Raw genomic sequence first — 24,227 nt, 5'->3', positions numbered from 1 at the left:
TATGTGAACTCAAACTATTTACATTGATTCAAAGTAGCTTCACCGTACTTTCCATTCCCACTTAGTTGTCTTCTGTTTATTCTGTTTTCTTTCTGCGCACTAGTGAGAACTCCTTCTTGTTCCTGTTCTTTATCTTTGGAAGTTCCTTCATTTCCGCTTTCTAAGTCTATTAAGGGTTGTTCTTGGCTTTTACTTTCTAATTCAGATCTTTCTTCTACCATAAATTCCTCGAAAAATTCGTGTGTGACATTAATTCACTATCTATCTATCAATTTCCCACCTACATTTTCAATGGGAGTTAATAAATGAAATTCAAAATTTCGCTAAACACTTGAAATGTTGCCTCATGTGAATTTCCTTGTGTACAATAACTGTTGATTTATGCTTGAAGTAATGACCGTAGAATTAACATTTCAAAGATTTCTCAATGGTGTGAGTCTGCTGGTGTCTCACCAGGCTGGAATTATAACTAAAACCTTTCCCACAAAAAGGACATTCAAATGGTTTCTCTCCTGTGTGAATCCTCTGGTGTTCCACCAGGCTCCAACTCTGACTAAAACTTTTCCCACACTCAGGACATTCAAACGGTTTCTCTCCTGTGTGAATCCTTTGGTGTTTCACCAGACTGGAATTATGACTAAAATCTTTCCCACAGTCAGGACATTCAAAGGGTTTCTCTCCTGTGTGAGTCCTCTCGTGTCGCACCAGTCCGGAACTCTGACTAAAACTTTTCCCACAGTAAGGACATTCAAAGGGTTTCTCTCCTGTGTGAGTCCTCTGGTGTTGCACCAGTTTGGAATTCTCACTAAAACCTTTCCCACAGTCAGGACATTCAAAGGGTTTCTCTCCTGAGTGAGTCCTCCGGTGTGTCACCAGGTGGGAAGTCTGAGTAAAACTTTTCCCACAGTCAGGACATTCAAAGGGTTTCTCTCCCGAGTGTGTCCTCTGGTGTGCCACCAGGCTGGAATTATCACTAAAACGTTTCCCACAGTCAGGACATTCAAAGGGTTTCTCTCCTGAGTGAGTCCTCCGGTGTGTCACCAGGTGGGAACTCTGACTAAAACCTTTCCCACAGTCAGGGCATTTAAAGGGTTTCTCTCCTGTGTGAATCCTCTGGTGTTGCACCAGGTTGGAATTATTAATAAAACCTTTCCCACAGTCAGGGCATTCAAAGGGTTTCTCTCCCGTGTGAGTCCTCTGGTGTTGCACCAAGTGGGAACTCTGACTAAAACCTTTCCCACAGTCAGGGCATTCAAAAGGTTTCTCTCCTGTGTGAGTCCTCTGGTGTTGCACCAGGTTGGAATTATCACTAAAACCTTTCCCACAGTCAGGGCATTCAAAGGGTTTCTCTCCTGTGTGAGTCCTCTGGTGTTGCACCAGGTTGGAATTCTTACTAAAACTTTGTTCACAGTCAGGACATTCAAAGGGTTTCTCTCCTGTCTGAATCCTCTGGTGTCTCACCAGTCCAGAACTCTGAAAAAAACTTTTCCCACAATGAGGACATTCAAAGGGTTTCTCTACTGTGTGAATCCTCTGGTGTCTCACCAGGCTGGAATTATCACTAAAACTTTTCCCACAGTCAGGACATTCAAAGAGTTTCTCTCCTGTGTGAGTCCTCTGGTGTCTCACCAGGCTGGAATTATCACTAAAACGTTTCCCACAGTCAGGACATTCAAAGGGTTTCTCTCCTGTGTGCGTCCTCTGGTGTGTCACCAGGTGGGAACTCTGATTAAAACTTTTCCCACAGTCAGGACATTCAAAGGGTTTCTCTCCTGAATGAGTCCTCTGGTGTTGCACCAGGTTGGAACTGCGACTAAAAGTTTTCCCACAGTCAGGACATTCAAAGGGTTTCTCTCCTGTGTGAATCCTCTGGTGTTGCACCAGTTTGGAGTTCTCACTAAACGTTTTCCCACAGTCAGGACATTCAAATGGTTTCTCTCCTGTGTGTGTCCTCTGGTGTGTCACCAGGTGGGAACTCTGATTAAAACTTCTCCCACAGTCAGGACATTCAAAGGGTTTCTCTCCTGAATGAGTCCTCTGGTGTTGCACCAGGTTGGAACTGCGACTAAAAGTTTTCCCACATTCAGGGCATTCAAACAGTTTCTCTCCTGTGTGACTCCTCTGGTGTTTCATGACTGAAATTGTGACTGTGTTATTTTACACAGTCATCACATTCAAATGTTTTCTCTTTTTTGTAAGCCTTGGGTGCTTCACTAGACTGGAATTCTCTCTTTGAAATTTTCCTCACAGAAAGGATATTCAAATTGTGTTATTGCTGTGTCTGCATCCTTTAGTGTCTCATGACCTGAGAATTTCTAATGAAATGTTCACACAATCTGCACAATCATGTTTCCTCCCAAATGTGTGTCTTCTGGCGTACCACCATGTTGCCATGTTCATTAAAGACTTAATATATTGGGGGTTCTTTTGTGGCTTCCCTTTTGTGTAGTTTGTTCCAAGAATCACAAGGGAGCTGTTCTGACCAATTTTTGCTACATTGAGATGGTGTGCATGGCTCCTCTGCTGTCTAGCTCCTCATTGCATATACAGCTGTGATTTGCAATATCTTGTTTTCCAAAAGTGTGTTCATCAAAAATATGGACAATGCCTTGTTTAGTGGTGCTTTCATTCAAGCCATTTTCTTCCTCAGAGGGAGAGGCCTGCATTCCTGTCTGCTCTACGTGGCTTTATTATTGACCTTTTCCTCTCAACTGACTTCAAGATATCTCCCTTTTTTGCTGATGGAGGAAAAACGATGTAACGTATCCTTGAGTTCTGCATAATCTGCTTATTTGAGCTTGAAATCTTTCTTGATTTTCTCTCTCTTGTCTAACAGCTTCTGGAAGAGGAGGAGAATTGTATGGTTTTCCAAAAGAAATGGAAAATATTTTGATTTTTTTTTGCTTGATTTCCTTTCCTTTTCAATGTTGCGTGTGATTTACAATTGTCCCAAGTGCTCTTATTGCCATCCTCTTTCTCTGTAAAGAAAAGTAGAGCTTTGTTTATAAAATAATTAGAAATCATTTGAAAAAATAAAAAAGTATATATTACAATGAAAAAATCAAAAATGACCCAATGCTAATCACTTACATTATTTATGTTTTATAGAAGACTATCGAGATCCATGTTCAAATATCCATTCAAATCCAGTTGTTTAATTAGGTCAATCAAGCATTCTTAGCAATGCAAAGGACTATCATCAAATATATCTTGAACTGCTGCAAATATATAATGGTAGATACCGTGTTTCCCCGAAGATAAGACAGGGCCCGTGTCATGGTGGGACGCAATTGGGGGGTGGCAGGGCAGGTGAGGTGGAGCAGGGTGCGGAAGGTTGGGGTTGGGCGTGAGAGGGGCGTCTTACCTGTACTGGAGTTTAGCAGCTCTGTTTGTCTCTCGGATGGTCTCTTTACAGAAAAAAACCTTGTACGGTATAGAAACTCTTCTCAATGTGAGAAGTTGTTAATGGCTTACCCTCACGACCAGAGTTTCTGTATTTTCAAGCTTTTTTCCCCTAAAGAGACCAGCCGAGAAACACACATAGGTATTATTATTATTATTATTATTATTATTATTATTATTATTATTATTATTATTATTATTAAAAAACAAACTTGAAAAGTATTCCAATACTGGAGGAGTTTGATAAAGACGAGAGTGTCAGCTTAGTTTCCAAAGCAACAGTGAGTAAGACAAGAAGCAATGGATGGAACTTACCAAGGAGAGAAGCAACTTACAACTTCATGTCTGCATAAACTTCCTAACAGTGAGAACACATAACCAATGGAACACCTTACTTTCAGGAGTTGTAGATGCACCACTAGAAAAACACAGGAGGTTTTTAAGAGGATGTTGGAGAACCATTTTTCAGAAGTGGTGTAGGGCTTCCTGCCTAGGCAGGGGGTTGGACTAGAAGACCTCCAAGGTCGCTTCCAACCCTGTTATTGTGTGTGTCTTTTGGTGTTTCACCAGGCTGGAATACCAGCTAAAATGTTTCAAAGCGTTTCTTTACTGTGAGTCCTCTGGTGTTTTACCAGGCTGAAATGCTCACTGAAACTTTTTCCACAATCAAGACTTTCAAAGAGATTTTTCTCGTTCAAATCCCCCTCTCCCGTATGTGAGTCCTCTGTGGTCTCATGAGGTGGGAGCTTCCAATGAAACTTTCACACAATCTGGACATTGTTACATCATGTGATTCCGCTGACGTTTCACCATGTTGCCATGCTCACTAAAGGATTTACCACATTGGGAGCATTTTTAAGACTTTTCTCCTGTGTGGACCTTTTTGTGCGTAATCAGCTGTGGTTTGCAGTTTCTGCATTTCCCCTCAAAGGTGCATCCATGGAGCTTTCCCAGCACTTATATTCTTTGAGGTCAAAGATATGTGTGATTCCTCGTTTATTTTTTAAAATATTTATTTTCTCACCAAACCTACACAAAACATACATACATATACCATATTATCGAGAAATCCATAGTTATATATTTCTATCCAAAATATCATGAACATATATCCTTGGTTTTCTCTTTTTATACTTTTATCTCCAGTATGCTTTGCTTCAATATTTTGTACTACCTGCCTCCTTCTATCTCCCTCTCTTCCCTAGCTACCTTCTTTCTCCCTCTCTCCTACTTCCCTCCTCTTTCTCTCCCTTTTTACTTTTTCTGTCTCCCTCTCACCCTTCCCTGAGTACATCTAACCATAATCCATTTTATGGATACCAGACTAGAAGAGCCGGGGTGGCGCAGCAGGTAGAGTGCTGTACTGCAGGCCACTGAAGCTGACTGTAGATCTGAAGGTCAGCGGTTCAAATCTCATCACTGGCTCAAGGTTGACTCAGTCTTCCATCCTTCCGAGGTGGGTAAAATGAGGACCCGGATTGTGGGGGAAATATGCTGGCTCTGTTAAAAAGTGCTATAAGCCAACCTGAGTCTGAAAGAGAAGGGCGGCATAAAAATTGAATAATTAAAGAAATTCAGCGTTGGAGTTATTTCTTAAACTTATACCTTTCCCTTTATCTTTATTTACATTTTAAATATATTCTTCCAGATATACAGTGTTCCCTCGATTTCCGCGGGGGATGCGTTCCGAGACCACCCGCGAAAGTCGAATTTCCGCGAAGTAGAGATGCGGAAGTAAATACACCATTTTTGGCTATGGACAGTATCACAAGCCTTCCCATAACACTTTAAACCCCTAAATTACCATTTCCCATTCCCTTAACAACCATTTACTCACCATTATTGCTGGTACTCACCTTTGAATAAGACACTTAATGATCCTGATATTTATAAACGTAATTATTTATTAACAATAATCATTTTTTTATTATTTATTTGCAAAAATTATTAGTTTGGCGATAACATATGACGTCATTGGGTGGGAAAAACCGTGGTATAGGAAAAAAACCGTGAAGTATTTTTTAATTAATATTTTTTGAAAAACCGTGGTATAGGCTATTCGCGAAGTTTGAACCCACAAAAATCGAGGGAACACTGTATCTACTATTGCTCTAATGCTGAATCCATCCTCCTATTTTTGTCGCCTGGGCCTACCACCTCTAATTTTCAATTTCCTTCCTAATTAATCGCAATGACTTAACTTCCAGAAATAGTCATTATTTCTTGTGCCTTTGATTTTAGGCCATATTTTTCCCTCCCCTCAATTGGTATATTTACTCATCATTTTTGTTTAGTTCTATCATTTCTAGATGCCCATAGTTTTTAATTTCTTCTCCCCATTCATATCTCCCTTCCAATGTTCTAACATTTTAAAATTTTGTTTTAACTCATTCTCCAGAGAGGGGGCGATAGCAGTCAGTGGGTTGACCTCATCCGTCAACAAATGAGGACTGAGCCCATACTATAAAAGCTTGTAGTCTTTCAATCCCTCCGCTTTTCCCCTCAGTCCTCCACAGTGCAGGACACGTGGTTCAATCTACCTCACTGCTTTCTCCTCTCTTCCATTACAACTACCAGTCTCCTGATCCCACGTATAGCTAAAATGCACAAAAATTACAGCCCAACGTGTTGGAAATGTAAAAACACTCAAGGCACCTTCTTTCACCAATGGTGGTTATGTCCAGAGACAAGAAAATACTGGAAGAAAATAAATAATTGGTTGTGTCAAATAAGAAATACAAAAATAGAATATACGCCATAATTTTTTCTATTGGGTATTATGAGAGGTACCTATTCTAAAAATGTAAAATATTTAAGTTTGCATATTACAACAGCTGCAAGGATTGTATTTGCACAGAACTGGAAAAATCCGCAAATACCTGAAGACAACGAGGTCATCAAGAAGATATACCACTGTGCAGAGATGGACAGATTGACAATGGAACTTAATAATCGAAAAGACTCGGACTATTATGAAACCTGGACAAAATGGTACCAATGGACAAAAAAAAGAAACTTAAAAGAAGCATTGAAATAAAACATCAAGAAATCTAAAAGTAATAAAAGACAATGTCGATATACGATGTAGATTCATCTGTAAATATGATTATGTACTTTTTTTAAAAAAGGGAAAATTTAATAAATATATATTTTTAAAAAGAAGAAGAAAGAATTGCTTTTTCCTCCCTTCTGGCTGCTGTCACAGGAAGGGCTATTCAGGGGCGAGGGGAGGTTCATCTTTCCGTGCTCGACCCCCGCCCAGGCCTGCCAACCTCTTATCGGCTACCTTTTTTCTATTTCTACGAGCCAAAGCTGGGCAGAGGTACCTTCTTCCCCCATGCCTTTGTAAGTCCTTCCCTCACAGCCTCTCTTCCATTTTCGGGTTTTCTCGGCGCCTGGCTTTGATTAATTGCTTCCTTCCCGCCTAACAGCTGATTGGCTCCGGTGGCAGTTGGGCTCGGCAGCAATTTGCCTTTTACTGAATAATTTCTCAGCTATGGTTTCTTGGGGCTCTTGGCAGGGTGCTTGTTCACTGCGGAGCACTCCTGCCACTGCCTGAGCCTGGGCTCTTAATGATAATCATCAGCAGCAGAAATTACTGGTAATTTAATTAATTGATTCAAGGGGGGGGGGGGTTCTTTCAATTTCCAAAATTTTCACTGATTGGTATTAAAAGAAACGAGAAGAAGAATAAAATAAAAAAAGGAGACTATATCTGAGTAGAGCTAATCCCCTCAGGAAAGGCCTCCCCCCCTTTTCGAATTCTTAACTGCTGGCAGCCATTTTATAATCACAGCTTTGCATCAGCCATTTTATCTGGGCCTTTACTTCAATGGCTGGCAGTAACCAAATGGCTCAAGGCTCAGAGGTACAATCCTTATTGCCCTCTGCTCCTGAAGGGGAATCTAACTCTCCAGGTGCCAGTGCCTTAGGCTACTCATTTGCTCATTCCAGGAAACGTGTCTTAAAGACAAAGAAGGGTAGGCCGAAAGCCAGCAAGGCCTCAAAAAAATCTGAAACTAGGCTGCATAAGGCCTTAACTAAAATCTGTGACCAGGCTTCAAAATCTCATGCTGTCACGAGTGGGGGATACCTCTCAGCAATTCTGCCCTGATGGGATCTAATCATTTAGTACTGGCAGATACTGATATTTGGGGCTTTTCTTTAACTCTTTTACTCCTCTCCTCTTTCTCCTCCCCCTCCTCCTGATTCTCTGCCTTCCATCTTATTTCAAACTCCTGCTCCTCCTGCAATGTCTGTCCAGGCCTTTCCCTCTATTCCATTCTTACAGGATCCCAACAATGTACAAGCCATTATCTCAGCAGCTCTTACTCAGAGTATTGCACAGTGCATGCAATTCATGAGGGGAACCCAAACCTCTGTTGCCACTGCTCCTCAAGCCAATATGCCACCTCTCGTGAGTCACCCTCAGAACCAGAACTGACAAAATATGTCTATATCTACCTATGTGGCAGAATTCAGGAATCCTTCTGAGGAGGACGAAGGGGGTCCTGATATAGAGCTATCCAATGATGAGGGCATAGACCCAGAACCCCCAGCAACGGTGGGGCTGTTCCATCCACCCTCTTTTGCTCTTTATTTAAAGCTCGCAACGTTGGCAACATTTCTGCTGCAGCCCCTTATGCCATTCCTGGGTCAGATATCAATCCCCTTTTCTCCTTATGTACGCTGGAGGCCCAGGTGACACCATGTCCACCCCTCTTTGTCCATGCAGTCCATGGGCAGTGGCAATCCCCTTCAACAGGGACTCTATCCTTGACCAATGATAGGAAATTCATGGGGCTACCTTTGAAAAGTGTTCGGAAACTTCAGATCGTGCAGAATGCAGCTGCGAGAGCAATCATGGGCTTCCCTAGGTTTGCCCATGTTACACCAACACTCCGCAGTCTGCATTGGTTGCCAATCAGTTTCCGGTCACAATTCAAAGTGTTGGTTATGACCTATAAAGCCCTTCATGGCATCGGGCCAGAATATCTCCGGGACCGCCTTCTGCCGCACGAATCCCAGTGACCGATTAGGTCCCACAGAGTTGGCCTTCTCCGGGTCCCGTCAACTAAACAATGCCGTTTGGCGGGACCCAGGGGAAGAGCCTTCTCTGTGGCAACCCCGACCCTCTGGAACCAGCTCCCCACAAAGATTAGAACTGCCCCCACCCTCCTCGCCTTTCGTAAACTCCTTAAAACCCACCTTTGCTGTCAGGCATGGGGGAATTGAAACATCTCCCCCGGGCCTATACAGTTATGTATGGTATGCTTGTGTGTATGTTTGCTTTTAATAATGGGGCTTTTAGTGTTTCTTTTAAATTATTAGATTTGTTATATATTGTTTATGTTCTGTCTGGGTTTTCCCAGACCTCCACACCCACTGAAAAAACAGCCAGACACTCTGGTAAAATCCAAAAGTAATTTATAGCAGGAAAAAATAAGCACAAAGGAAAACCTGTCTTCACAGCAGACAGGTTACAATACTTTACAACAGGGTCCTGATGTCCAGTCAATTCCAAAAGCTTCTTGCTGGCACCCCCCCCCCAAGGTTTCAAGAGTCCAAGGCACAAACCAGGATTGTAGCCACCAAAGTTCACAGACAGGTCTCACGAATCTCCAAGATAAAACTCCACAAGCCAGGAAGGGTGGGGCCGCCTTTTATCCTTTCCCAAGAGCACCACACCCAAACCCAGCTGTGACCTCTAATGCTGGAAATATCTAGCCAATTGCGTTCTTCTCTCGTTAGCTCTCCTCTGTCGCATATCTATGAAGTCACTAGCATCTTCCCCCAGGGAATCCAGGCTGCTTGCTGGGGAGAGCTCCCCCTGGTGGAACTCTGGCTGTCCTTCATCTTCAGCCTGGGATTCAGCGTCTTCATCAGTCTGCCCCTCCTGGTCCTCAGCCTCTGAGCTGGACACCGACAGCAAATCAGCCATTCCCGGAGGGGTCCCAGGCTGAACCACAACATGTTTATTATTGCTGTGAGCCGCCCCGAGTCTATGGAGAGGGGCAGCATACAAATCTAATTAATAATTAATTAATTAATTCTTTACCGTTGCCCCAAAATTAGCTCCCACACTCAGCGCTCCAGCAGTTACGGCTCTCCTATCTCCCACCAATCTTCCTGGCGATGCAGCAGAGCTGTTATGGCTGGAGGACAAGAGACTTGAGCAGATCCTCGTCATGAATCATCAGACGGGCGCCTGGGCCGTAAGGGCAGCCACTTTGGCTTCCTTCTTTTCTAGAGCTAACAACCTTGTTACAAGACTTGCAGGAAAGGATTCCAGCGGCAGATACCAGATCTCACCAGGACATAGCCAAGATGCTAGTAGCCGCTCGCTTCCCTACAAGCAGCCAGGTTCCCATCCTCTAGCATGGTCACATCAGTCATAGCTCGCAGACACCTTTGACTGCTTTCCTGGCAGGCTGACGCCAAATATACTGGACATAAGCACTAATAGATGCAGACACAGGAATAACACCATTTGAACATCCTTTCTGTGACAGAGAGAAATACAAATACAAATCTTATATAAAACAAACTTATAAAAAAGGGTAATAATTTTCCAAATTATATATCTTTCCAACAATTGACCCACTAGAGTCTAATATATTTCCCTTTTCTTTATTCTTTTTTTCCCTGTCAATGTTAATAACTAATTCAATTAGTTCAATTTATTTATTTACAGTGATCCCTCGGTTAGCGCGGGGGTTATGTTCCAAGACCTCCCGCGCTAACCGATTTCCGCGTTATACTGGATGCGGAAGTAAAAACACCATCTGCGCATGCGCGCCCTTTGTTCCATGGCCGCACATGCGCAGAAGGTGGAGCGACGCAAGTTCGGAGGCTGGCAATGCAATGGTGATTTTTCCGGGCTCCTCGCCGCTACCCACAGGGCAGCGCTGGCGGCAATGGCAATGGCAACCCTCCCTCCTTCCCTCCTTCCCTTCTCTCCCTCCCTCCTTCCCTCCTTCCTTCCTCTCACTGGCTTTCTTGGGGCAGCGCTGGCGGCAATGGCAATGGCAACCCTCCCTCCTTCCCTCCTTCCCTTCTCTCCCTCCCTCCTTCCCTCCTCTCACCGGCTTTCTTGGGGCAGCGCTGGCGGCAATGGCAATGGCAACCCTCCCTCTTTCCCTTCTCTCCCTCCCTCCTTCCTTCCCTCCTTCCCTTCTCTCCCTCCTTCCCTCCTTCCTTCCTCTCACCGGCTTCCTTGGCCAATCAGCAATCAGTATGACGTCATCGGGCGGGAAAAACCGTGGTGTAGGAAAAAAAACGCGGACTTATTTTTTAATTAATATTTTTTGAAAAACTGCGTTGCAGCGTTTCGCGCTAATCGAGAACGCGCAAATCGAGGGATCACTGTATTTGTTTGTTTGTTTATTTGCTGTCCAATCCCATAGGATTCAGGGCTTCTTACAAAAACATAAAACAATACAATATAGTAGAAAGAAGTAAATATTAAAATTATAATACTCTAAAATTATAAACCATAAAATCCTGTAATATAAATTTATGCTCAATCCAATAGACCTAACACACATATCTATCCAATCAATACAGTTTGGCCGTGAAAGGTGGTAGTATTCACAGCCCCCAGGCCTGCCAGCAAAGCCGGGTCTTCACGGCCTTTCGAAAGACCAATAGGGTCTTTCCAATATAATTCAGTCCATCAAATAACAAACTAATATAAATTAACTTATTAAAATACCTTTTAACTAAAATACTTATACTAATTATACAAACTGATACACAGCTAATATTGTTAACAAAATTAGGTATAATAAAATAATTCATAAAAAATTACATGACATTCCACCGTCAATCATCCATTATTTTTTAATCTCTCAAATATTCCATTATTGTAAATATTTCCCTTCCAATTCTACTCTCTTAACCTTTCCCCCCCTTTCTTTTATTTTTGTACTAATAACTTCCCCAACTCATTTTCTTCCTTTTGAATATATTATTTGTGTAGGTATATTCTCAATCCCTCTTAGTCTCTTCTCACAATTAGCCCCTCATTTTTAACTGCCTCTTCTGATACCATTTTGTAAAATTCAGACTTTCCTTGTGGACTTTGGACTTGACTATCTATAGATTTGAACACTGGGCCTTATCCAACAAAATGAAATTAAAGAGAGAAAAAGTAGGTTGTACACTTAGCGAAGAAAAACCAAATGGCAAGGTACAGAATAGATACAATCTAGTTCAATAGCAGTAACTGTGAGATGGATCTTGGAGTCCTATCGTAGTGAACAATCCCCTAAAAAGAGCAAACAGTGTGATTGCAGGGGCCACAAAAGCAAAAACTGCCTTAAGAGAGGGCTAGATTTAAGATCATGTGAAGTATTAGTATTAATTTATAATGCTTTAGAAAGATCACCTTTAGGATTACTGCAACTTGTTTTCATTGACACTATTTTAAAAAAAGTGTAATAGAGTCTCTATAGAGGGCAGAGAAGAGAAGAAGGGATAATTAGGGGGCTGGAGATCAAAATATATAAAGAGTTGCAGGAATTGGGTATGTCTAGTCCAGTGAAAGGAAGGACTAGGTATGACATGGCAGCCATCTTCCAACACTTGAGGGGTCAAGAAGAAGGGGGTCAACTTATTTTGCAATGCACCAGAAGGCAAGACAAGAAGCAGTGGTTGGAAACTAACCCAGGAGAGAAGCAGCCAACAACTAAGGAGAATTTTCCTGACACTGAGAACAATTAACCGATTGCCTGAAATGGTATTGGGTCTCCTGCTTGTGCAGGGCGTCGGAATAGAAGACCCGCAAGGTTCCTTCCAACTCTCCCACCACCCCCAGTGATGGAGCACCCACAACCCCTGGAGGGAAGCCATTCCCAGAGAATCAACCTTAACTTGAGAATTTTTCAATCTTCCACCAGCAGAAAATTGCAGCCACGTGTTTCAGAGTGCACCACCAGTGGGATTAAATTTGGCAGGGGAGGAACCTGCAGCACCAGCATCTGACACGCTTCAGCCCGGTTGCTTCTCTGCTTCCAGGCCGTGGAGGAAACCAAACAGCCCGACTTGCTCCCGGACTCCCCCCCCCTTCCCTCAACTCACCTTCCAGCTGATGCTTCGATCCGCTCTGCACCCCACCATCCTCCAATGAGTCTTCCGGAAGAGGAAGTTCCTCCGCGTTTCTTCTCTCTTCCGATCTCTTCTAGTAATTCGGTACTCGATGGTTTTAACTCCTGGATTAGGCACGTTTCTGGCACCGATATGGCCTATCTAATTGCCATCTGATAGCAGAAGAAAAACACTCTTGTCCCCTCTCTACCTAAGGCGTTTGCAAGGGGGCGGGATATTTTCCCCTAAATTTATTATTTAAAGGACATATTTTTATTTTATTTATTTGTCAAAACGTATACATGATAACAGGTATAAATATAAACAAAACCAAAATAGGTATAGATAAATTTGGACAATACTACAGTAGGACAGGGATGGTAGGTGCATTTATGGACGCCCCTTACAGACCTCTTAGGAAAGGGGTGAGGTCGACTGTAATTTAAGGTTAAAATTTTTGGGGTTTGGGGAAGGAACCAAAGAGTCAGGCAGTGCATTCTAGGCATTGATCACTCTGTTGCTGAAGTCGAATTTTCTGAAGTTAAGTTTCAAGGTGTTATTGAGTTTCAATCTATTGTGTGCTTGTGTGTTGTTGCGTTTGAAGCTGAGACATTCATTGACAGGCAAAACTGAAGTAGACCCAGAGACAGGGTTTTGAGCAATCGGTACTTTTATTCAGCTCAGAGAACAAGTGACAGCTCAGCAAGGTAAAGTGACAATTCAGCGAGTACCGACTGGCTCTGCAGGGAGAAACCGCTTCTTTTATACATTTGCGGTTCCCGCCAAAGCGAGAGCCGGCCGCGTCTGAGCCAATCAGGAGCAACTTCCTGCTTGGGCTCAGACAGCGCTGGAAAAGAGGAACAAACTATTTACAGCGTTACAAGGTAGCCATTCCAGGATACAACACCCCTCCCCTCATAGTTGGACTCATCCATCAAGAAAGCCACGTGACGAAGTCGTCCAATCGGTGAGGCCTTCGAGGCTCTCGCGCTGACCTGCGCAGTCCATTTTCTCCTTCGCCACTGACTGTGGACGATGGCTCGCCGCTGCTCTCCCGGTGCGGCGGACTTGGCCTGGCGGGCCCAACGAAGGCCTCGGAGGACGAGGATGGCTCGGCGTCGCTGGATGGTTCCCCCTGGCCCGATAAGTCTCTTTGCGTGTTTCTTAGTTCGGGCAATGTACAAAAGTCTGTTGAAGGGGGAAAGTCCGAGTCAGCGGGTTGTTGCAATTGGTTTTCAGTTCGTTTCCGAATGTGGTCTATGTGTCGTTTCCACAAACGACCATCCTCCAGTTTAACAATATAAGTCTTGGGTGCGTTTTGCTTAACAATAATTCCCTTCATCCAGTTTACATTTCCATCAAAACATTTTACATATACATTTTGACCCAAATACATTTCTCTTTCTGGTTTCATGCACATTTGGTTATTATTCACACAGAACCTTGGATTTAACCTGTCTAATGGTGACCTCAACTTTCTCCCCATCAATAACTCTGCAGGGCTTACATGTGTGTGCGAGTTAGGGGTAATGTGCTGGGTTAATAAGAATTGGTCCAAGTTCTGTTGCACATCTCCAGGGCCTGACCTGTGCAATGCCTCCTTTGCCACCCTTACGTAACGTTCTGCCAACCCGTTAGCCCAGGGCGAGTAAGGCGAGATGAGGGCATGTCTGACCCCTAGGCCATCTAGGAATAATTCGAATTGCCTGGCTGTTAGTTGTGGTCCATTGTCAGACACTAATAGATCAGGGCAACCATGGGATGCAAACAGTCTGCTTAATACCTTGATAGTGGCACTTGTGGTTATGTTGTTCATTGCTATTATTTCCAACCATTTGGAGAAAGCATCAACCACTATTAGGAAGTACTGAGACCCCACTGGGCCAGCAAAATCAATGTGGATCCTAGACCAAGGGCCAGCAGGCTGTTCCCACTCAGCCGGAGTTGTTTTGGGGGGACTGGGCCTAGACTCTTGGCACGGGTCACACTTTGAAACCCAACTTTCAATATCAGCATCAAGCCCTGGCCACCATAAATGCCCCCTTGCTAGGCTCTTCATCCTGACAATCCCAGGATGGCCCACGTGTAACATTTTGAGTACCTTTTCCCTTAGGCGTTTGGGGATGATCACTCTATCCCCCCACAGCAAACAACCTTTTACATATGATAATTCAAGCCTTTTGTTCTTAAAATCACACAATTCAGGTTTAACAATATCATTTTGCCATCCCTTTAGAACACAGTTCACCACTTGTTTAAGGATTTGGTCTTGCTGCGTGTGTGCAGCTACCTCTTTTGCTGTGGTTAGTGGGTTTTCCTCGAGTTCTATCATTAGCACATCTGTGGCAGGAACAGGGTCTTCTACCAAGTCTGCTATGGGGCATCTGCTGAGGCCGTCTGCATGATTGATTTCCTTCCCCCCCTTGTGGGTGAGCTCATACTGATACCCTGAGAGGAAAAGGGCCCATCTGATTAGTCTTGGAGACATAAAAGGTGGAGTGGGCTTGTTGGGGGCTAGCAGGCCTAGTAGGGGTTTGTGGTCAGTGACTAGCTCAAAACTTCTCCCAAAAATGTAATTGTGAAACTTCTTTACCCCTGCCACTAATGCTAGAGCCTCCTTGTCTAACTGGCTATAATTCCTCTCTGTGCTGGTCATGGTTCTTGAAAAGAATGCTATTGGGGCCTCTGTCTTATTCGGTAGAACGTGAGCTAAGACTCCTCCTATGCCGTATGGCGAAGCGTCGCACGTGAGCCTAATGGGTAGTGAAGCACTATATTGGACTACTACACTTTTAGAAGTTATTAAATTTTTTATTTGAGAAAAAGCTTCACGTTCAGTTTCCCCCCATGTCCAGCGGGCTTCCTTCTGGAGTAAACGATGGAGAGGCTCTGCTACTGTTGCCTTCTGCTTTAAAAAAACGGAATAAAAATTAAGGAGGCCCAAAAATGCCTGCAACTCATTCTTATCTTGTGGCTCTGGGGCTTCTCTAATTGCTCTCAGCTTCTCTGTTGTGGGGTGGATACCTTCCTTATCTATTTTATACCCAAGGAATTCAACACTGTCAGTTCCCCAGACACATTTATCAGGCTTGATTCGTAACCCTTTGTCCTGTAGCCTCTTAAGTACTTCCCTTATTCTTTTGTTCACTTGTCCCTGGTTTTCCCCTGCAATTAAGATGTCATCAAAATATGGGATTGCCCCATTTACCCCTGACAATAGGCGTTCCATGATGCTCTGGAATATTCCTGGGGCTATGCTTACCCCAAACTGTAACCTCGTGCATTTGAAAGCCCCCCTGTGTGTTACAATCGTTTGGGCGTTTGCTGTTTGTTCATCGACCGGAAGCTGCTGGTAAGCCTGGGCCAGGTCGATCTTTGCGAACCTTTTCCCCTCCCCCAGGGAGTGTAAGAGTTGTTGCACGACCGGGATGGGGTAGGGGTGGTGTTGGAGTGCCTTATTCAAGGTTGATTTGTAATCAGCGCAAACTCTTAAAGAGCCATCTGGCTTCAATGGTGTCACTATGGGAGTTTCCCATGGCCCCTGTTCCACAGGGACCAAAATACCTTGACTAATGAGTTTGTCCAGCTGCATGTCCAGCTTGGGGAGAAGCGGAAGGGGAACCCTGCGAGGTTTCAGTCTGACCGGTGGGACCTTGGGGTCGATAGAGAAAGATATAGGGGGTCCCTTATACAATCCCAAGGTGGGGCTGAACACTTCAGGGAACTCTTTCACAAAGTTAGGCATATTATCACAGTTCACATTACACACACCCGAAATTTCGATCCCCAACGGTTCCATCCACGCTAGACCCAGCAGGGAGTGTTTGGCCCCCGTCACAATAAGCATGGGAAGGGTACATTTCACATTCTTAAAGGCAATAGGTACATTTGCTGTTCCCAGGACCGAGATTACCCCCCCTTGGAAGTCTCTGATCACCAATGAGGTTTGAGTTAAGTCAGCCTTAGACACATTAGGCATGTATAGTTTAAATTTTTCCCAGGGCATGATGGTATATCTCGAGCCCGTATCCAGCTCCATTGAGCAAGGCTGGTTATTTAGTAACAATGAGATAACAATTTTAGCCCCCTTTTTGGTTGCCGTGTTATTCACGGAAAATTTAGAGTTACCTCTATTGTAGTCGCGGTTAGCGCTTGAGTAGTTCCTTTGACCCGAGCTGCGGAACGGTCTCCTTTCTCGCGATTGGGGGGGTTGGTTTTGAGGTCGCTGGTATTGTTGTGTGGCAAACGTTTCTTCTGGTGCCGTTGCCCTGCATGCGATGGCGATGTGGCCTCTCCGGTTGCAACGGTGGCAAGTAGCGTCTCGGAAGGGGCATCGATGGCGCTGGTGATTTCCCCGGCAGCCCGCGCAGGGGGCTGGGTGAGTAGCTCTAGGATGTCTCGGCTGGTCTTGCAGGAGGAGGCAGTCGTCCCCGTTTCTAGTCGGCTGGTTGAGGTCGTCTGTTCCCACGGCGCTGGGAGACTCGGCGTTGATTTTGGCAATGATTTCTCGCCTTCCGTGCTCCTTTAATTCTCTTGCCGCTGCGTCGGCTGCTTCCGCGGTCTGTGCTAATTTAATTACGGTTTGTAGCGTCGGCTCTTCTTCGGTGAGGAGTTTGTTTCTCACCGTGTTGCTCTTCATGCCGAAAACCAAGGCGTCGGTAAGGCGAGCTTCCGGGTCTTGAAACTTGCATTGAGCAAGTACCGTTCGAAGCCGCGTTGTGAATTGGCTGATTGACTCGGTTTCTCTCTGAGCCATCATGTGAAATTGATGCCGGTAAACCATGGCTGGTCTGGTTGGTTTAAAATGGCTCGCTAGTTTCTGTTGAAGGACGTCCCACGCTGTGGCTCTTGCTTGTTCTGGTTCGGTGAGAGTTTGGGCAAGTCTACGGATCTCTGCGCCGCAGTAGTTGAGAAAAATAGCCCGTCTGCGATCGGCTCCGGCGTCCTGCATTCCCGCCGCCTCGAGGAATATCTCGAAGGTGGCCATGTACTCGTCCCATGTCATTTTCTCGGAATCGAAGAGTTCTGGAGCCTGGCCGATTTGGATTTTGTCCATGTTGCACGCGAAGTTCTTCCGTTCGTTCGTCACCAGTGAAGTAGACCCAGAGACAGGGTTTTGAGCAATCGGTACTTTTATTCAGCTCAGAGAACAAGTGACAGCTCAGCAAGGTAAAGTGACAATTCAGCGAGTACCGACTGGCTCTGCAGGGAGAAACCGCTTCTTTTATACATTTGCGGTTCCCGCCAAAGCGAGAGCCGGCCGCGTCTGAGCCAATCAGGAGCGACTTCCTGCTTGGGCTCAGACAGCGCTGGAAAAGAGGAACAAACTATTTACAGCGTTACAAGGTAGCCATTCCAGGATACAACACAAAACATTATGGCAGATGATTTTATGAACTACATTTACATCAGATTGAAGGCCACTTACCTCTAATTTTTCAGAGCCCAAAATTTGAAGAATGACACAATCATCTTTATTAAGGGTGACTCTCTGTGGAAATCAAAACCTCTCTACATCCCAAGACTGGTTTCCTATGGCTCCCAAGGATGTATTACATGGTAGCACCATTAGGCCAGAAACTGTAAGGCAGCCAACTTCACTCCTGTGGTCTGCATCCAAGAGCAACCAGTATACTGTACCTCAGGGAGGAAATTTTATATCCACTAAATACCATGTTCCTCTGTAAATTGACCTACAAGGAAGTCTCCAGAGAGAGGAACAGTGTGCAGCAGGGTTTAGAAAATGGGATCTAGGAAAAAGGGAGTGATAGCCTATATATGGTGGAAGAAATGTTTCCAAAAGGATTTGTAAAAAAGCAAAAGAGTACCCATCAAATTAAATGACTAACTGACAACCAGACTTAAAATAACAACAACAATAACAATAAAAACAACAAGAGAGTTGGAATGGATCCTGGAGGTCTTTTAGACCAACCCCCTGCTTTGGCAGGAAACCCTACTACACTACTTCAAACAAATGGTTATCCAACATCTGCTTAAAAACTTCCAGTGTTGGAACATTCACAACTTCTGGAAACAATCTGTTCCCCTGATTAATTGTTCTGTCAGGAAATTTCTTAGTTCTAAGTTATTTCTATCCTTGTTTAGTTTCCACCCATTGCTTCTTGTTCTACCCTCCGGTGCTTTGGCGAATAGGTTGACTCTCTCTTCCTTGTGGAAACTCCTGAGATATTTGAACACTGCTATCACGTCACCCCTGGTCCTTCTGTTCATTAAACTAGACATACCCAGTTCCTGCAATCGTATTTTATGTTTTAGCCTCCAGTCCCAATCACTTAGGTTGCTCTTCTCTGCACTTTTTCTAGTCTTTAATCAATGCATAAAGTACAAAACATACATATCTACAAGACCAACAGAAAAAAGGGGGGATATTTTCTCCTAAATTTATTTTTTAAATGACATATTTTTATTTTATTTATTTGTAAAATGTGTACATGATAATAGGTATAAATATCAACAAAAGCAAAATACGTAGAGGTAAATTTGGGCAATATTACAGTAGGACAGGGATGATAGACACATTGGTGCAATTACACCTTACACACCTCTTAGGAAAGGAGTGAGGTTGTAGTCTAAGGTAAAAGTTTTGCGCTTTCAGAGGTATTCTGGCCCGATGCCATGTAGGGCTTTATAGGTTATAATCAACACTTTGAATTGTGACCAGAAACTGATCGGCAGCCAGTGCAGGCCATGTGGAGTGTTGACGAGACATGGGTGTCAATGTTCTCTCAAATTTTATTTCTGTGTGGCCGGAAAAGTATAGTGTCTGAGCGGCAGTCACTTTGGGACTGAACGGCATAGAAAGAAAGATAGATAGATAGATAGATAGATAGATAGATAGATAGATAGATAGATAGATAAACAGATAGATAGAGATAGATAGACAGACAGACAAACAGGAAAAAAATTCTCTCTCTTTCTCTCTCCACCCTCCTGCTCTTTTTCTCACTTTCTCCCTCTTTCTTTCTATCTCGCTCTGTCTGTTGCTCTCTCTTTCTCTCTCCCGTTCTCTTTTGCTATCTTTCTCTCTCCCTATCTTTCTTTCTACCTCGCTCTGTCTGTTGCTCTCTCTCTCTCTCTCTCTCGTTCTCTCTCTTCCTTTCTTCTCTGGAGGTCGCGGAAGGTTTTTCTTATTTTGAGGCATACCTGAAGCGCTCGGGGAAAGCGCCCCGAGCGAAGGGGCTGCAATTCGAGAGGGGCGGGGCGGGCGCTCCCGGAGCACTCAGAGAAAATCCTCTTATAGCCTGGGAGTGCTTCGAGAACACCTGCCCCTCCTCTCTTGCAGCCCCTTCACTAGCGGCCAGATGAGGAGAAGCTGCAGCCGCCACCGCTGCGGGAGGAGCTGCGTCCCAAGGCAGGAGATGGAGGAGAAAGCCGGAGAGAGGGGCAGATCAGGCGAGCAGCGGTGGGAGGCCAGGGGCAAGAGGGGCTGGAGGCACCTGGGGTGGGGGGCAGGGGCGGGCGGCACCTCCCGTTGCACGGCCTTAGAAAAGGCTGCCTGGGAAGTTATTTTGGGGTGCGCGGCCACGCACCTTAGAAATAACATTGATAGGCGTATCAACTATGGCCCATGGTTGCTCTCGCAGCCGCATTCTGCATGATCTGAAGTTTCTGAACACTTTTCAAAGGTAGCCCCATGTAGAGAGTGTTGCAGTAGTCGAACCTTGAGGTGATGAGGACATGAATGACTGTAAGCAGAGACTCCCTGTCCAAATACGGTCGCAACTGGTGCACCAGGCGAACCTGGGCAAATGCTCAACATTACAAAATCAACATTACAAAGATAAACATTACAGAACATAAGCTTTAGCGGATGACAGAGTCTATAGAGAATCCATTAACTTCTGGATTGGAATTACTAAGGGAAATGGAAAATTTTGGAAGAGTAGCAGGACTCAAAATTAACAAAGATAAAATGAAGATGTTAACTAAAAATCTGTCTAAAAAACACATAAAGAAATTGGAAGAAAGCATAGGAATCAGGTTGGTTAAAAAAGTTAAATATTTGGGAATCTGGCTAACAGCTAAATGTACTTCAATAAAAGAAGATAATTACCAAAAATTATTAAAGGATATCCAGAAAGATCTATTAAAGTGGTCTAAATTATAGATATCCGTTACGTAGAATTTCAGTAATTAAGATGAACGTACTCCCAAAGGTCCTTTATTTATTTCAGACAGCCCCAATTAGAAATGAACAAAAATTCTACAAAGAATTGGATAAATCGGTTACAAAATTTATTTCGAAGGGGAAAAAACCCAGAATTAAATGCAAACTTTTACAAGCTGCAAAAAAACAAAGAGGCATGGGTCTACCAAATTAGAAGCTATACTATCAAGCTGCCTCTGCTTTATGATTAAAAGATTGGGTAGTATTAGTAAACAAGAGACTGTAGGCCACACGATTGAGCTAAATAAATGGGAAAACCTTTGGAATTACAATTATAGATGCCTCCTTAAAAATGAAATGGAGGAAGAGAGAGTCAAAGAGGTTATGATTAAATGGGCCCAAAATATAGCCCACACAATTGAGCTAGATAAATGGGAAAACCTCTGGGATTATAATTCAAAACTTACCATCTCTTCTGCATATAAAGAAAACCTTTACAAAACTTTCTATCGTTGGTATCTTACACCAGTTAAACTAGCAAAAATTTATAAAGGAATGTCTCCAAACTGTTGGGAGTGTAAAGACGATTTAGGCACATACTTTCATATGTGGTGGACCTGTGGGAAAGTTAGACAATTTTGAAAATTAAAATGGAAATGGATAAAGGAAATAACCGGAATAGAGATCAAATTTGAACCAGAAACACTCATATTGGGAATGGTTGATATGAATATTATAAAAGATGATAAATACCTAATACTCATAAACTAACAGAAGCTTACATCATTAAGAATGGTAAAGTCACTGCAAAAGTTGATGTAAGTATATGGTATTAACACTGTGTGATCTTGATTCTATCCCTTTGTTAATGCAGTCTAGAACCGTGTTGGCTTTTTTGGCAGCTGCTGCACATTGCTGGCTCATATTTAAATGGTTGTCCACTAGGACTTCAATATCCCTCACAGTTACTACTGTTGAGCAATGTACCACATATATTGCACATGTGAATTTTGTTTTTCCTGCCTAAATGTAGAACCTAACTTTTTTCACCATTGTATTTCATTTTATTTGATAGAGCCCAATGTTAAAATCTGTCAAGATCCTTCTATATCTTTTGGAGATTTGGCTATTCCTGTCAGTTTGGTATCATCTACAAATTTGTCCCCTCTTTTCTCATTACTCGTTCCATGGAGGGTCTTATCTTTCCCCGTATAAAAGTTTCTGTTAATTTTATACATTATTAGCAATTCTTAAAATTCTAACTTAAAATTTTCCCCTCACCGTCTTACTACAAAAGGTTATAACAATGTAAAGAATAATAAAATATCTTTTATCTAAATTTAATCTTATATCATATAGCCAATTAAAAATTCTCTCTCTATATATGTATCTTTAGTAAAAGAAGCTATTCATAATATATCACCTACATCGTAAAATAAATTTCTATATGTTTACAGTATATCTAAATAATAAGTAATTTTTGTGTTATATCATTATATAGTGCTACCACCATTTCTCATCTTTGCCATCTGGCTTGCAAAGCTTGAATCAAATTCTCTCGTTTCAATTTTTCCAAAATTAACCAATTACTAATACATAATATATCTCTTAATTTTCTATCCAATCATAAAACTTCCCCCAAATTTTATAATAATCTGAGTCTTGTTTATCTTTAAATTTTAAAGTCAATCTACTCATCTCTGCACAATCCATAGTTTTTCTCAAAACCTCCCTTTCCGTTGGTATCCTATTCTGTTTCCAACATTGTGCATATACAACCCTAGCTTCTGTAATCATATGTATAATTAAATATGTCTCTTCTTCATCAAAATTATCTGGTAAAATACTCAGAAGGTATATCTTGGATCTAAGATCAATAGTCTTTCTTAAAATCTTCTGAATCCAATGTTGAATTTGGGTCCAAAATTTACGTGCTTCCGGACAAGTCCATCACATGTGATAGAATGAGCCAGGTAACTCACTGCATTTCCAACAGTTCATGAATTTAATAAAAAATTATATGACAAAAAAAAATTAAGAGTAAGAGATAATTTGGGAAGAGCTAAATTACCAAAAGTGCCTGAGAATATTAAAAATATGTTTAATGAAAAAATAACAATGATGGAGCTAATGGAGATGGTAAAAAGAAAAAAAAAATACAAGACCCCCAGAACCAGATAGATTACCAGCAGAGATTTAACAATTCTTACACAACATATTAAACCTGTCAATGTTATGCGAGTGAGGCCATTTTCCACTTTCCTTTTCTACCCACCTATAAATTTAATCCAGAGAAATGTGAGAGTAAACTAAATCAGGCCAAAATTCCAACAATCAATTACGGTATTCACCTACATTTTCAATGGGAGTTCAAAAAATGAAATTCAAGACTTCTCTAAACTCTTGAAATGTTGCCTCATGTGAATTTCCTTGTGTGTAATAAGGGATGATTTATGTTAATGTCCACAGATTGGACATTTCAAAGGTTTCCCAATGGTGTGAGTCTGCTGGTGTCTCACCAAGCTGGAATTATGACTAAAACCTTTCCCCCAAAAAAGGAAATGCAAAGGGATTCCCTAATGTATGAGTCCTCTGGTGTTCCACCAGGCTCCAACTCTGACTAAAACTTTTCCCACACTCAGGACATTCAAAGGGTTTCTCTCCTGTGCGAGTCCTCTGGTGTTGCAACAAGTGGGACCTCTGACTGAAATCTTTCCCACAGTAATGGCATTCAAAGGGTTTCTCTCCTGTGTGAGTCCTCTGGTGTTGCACCAGACTGGAAGTGCAACTAAATCTTTTTCCACAGTCAGAACATTCAAAGGTTTTCTCTCCTGTGTGAGTCCTCTGGTGTTGCAACAAGTGGGACCTCTGACTAAAACTTTTACCACAGTCAGGACATTCAAAGGGTTTCTCTCCTGTGTGAGACCTCTGGTGTGTCACCAGGTTGGAATTATTACTGAAACCTCTCCCACAGTCAGGGCATTCATAGAAACATAGAAACATAGAAGATTGACGGCAAAGGGTTTCTCTCCTGTGTGAGTCCTCTGGTGTTGCACCAGACTGGAAGTGCAACTAAATCTTTTTCCACAGTCAGAACATTCAAAAGTTTTCTCTCCTGTGTGAGTCCTCTGGTGTTGCAACAAGTGGGACCTCTGACTAAAACTTTTACCACAGTCAGGACATTCAAAGGGTTTCTCTCCTGTGTGAGACCTCTGGTGTGTCACCAGGTTGGAATTATTACTGAAACCTTTCCCACAGTCAGGGCATTCATAGAAACATAGAAGATTGACGGCAAAGGGTTTCTCTCCTGTGTGAGTCCTCTGGTGTGTCACCAGGTTGGAATTATTACTGAAACCTTTCCCATAGTCACAGGGGAGAAAGAGGAGAGAAAACTAGTGCTCTTTTACAGTTTGTATTTTTTGAATTCAAGGAGGAGGGGATATTACTGGTTGTAAGGGACAAATTTATTGGCTGATTGTGTTTAAGCACAGACCACTCACACATTAGGCTGGAGTGGGTCTAGACTGGGAAGTATAAAAAGGTGGGGAAAGCCATTTTAAATTGCACTTTCAGAACACAGAGAAAGAGGAGAGAAAACTGGTGCTCT

The 24,227-nt window shown here is 42.9% G+C and overlaps 1 protein-coding gene across 1 annotated transcript in view; it reads right to left on the bottom strand.

Annotated features, from left to right (window-relative positions):
• Positions 1-24,227, bottom strand: part of LOC139159241 (uncharacterized) — an 89,251-nt gene that overhangs the window by 50,631 nt on the left and 14,393 nt on the right. The window contains exons 3-8 of the mRNA XM_070736588.1: positions 23,635-23,832; positions 23,163-23,548; positions 4,013-4,074; positions 3,798-3,820; positions 411-2,151; positions 49-166 (exon numbers count right to left, since the gene is read on the bottom strand). Of these exons, the coding sequence (XP_070592689.1) occupies positions 49-166; positions 411-2,151; positions 3,798-3,820; positions 4,013-4,074; positions 23,163-23,548; positions 23,635-23,832 (2,528 nt within the window). The remainder of the gene's footprint in view (positions 1-48; positions 167-410; positions 2,152-3,797; positions 3,821-4,012; positions 4,075-23,162; positions 23,549-23,634; positions 23,833-24,227) is intronic.

The sequence above is a fragment of the Erythrolamprus reginae genome, chromosome 2 (genome assembly GCF_031021105.1).
Source record: "Erythrolamprus reginae isolate rEryReg1 chromosome 2, rEryReg1.hap1, whole genome shotgun sequence".
NCBI lineage: Eukaryota > Metazoa > Chordata > Lepidosauria > Squamata > Dipsadidae > Erythrolamprus > Erythrolamprus reginae.
The sequence above is the reverse complement of the archived record's forward strand: the minus strand, read 5'-3'. Positions and strand labels throughout refer to the sequence as shown.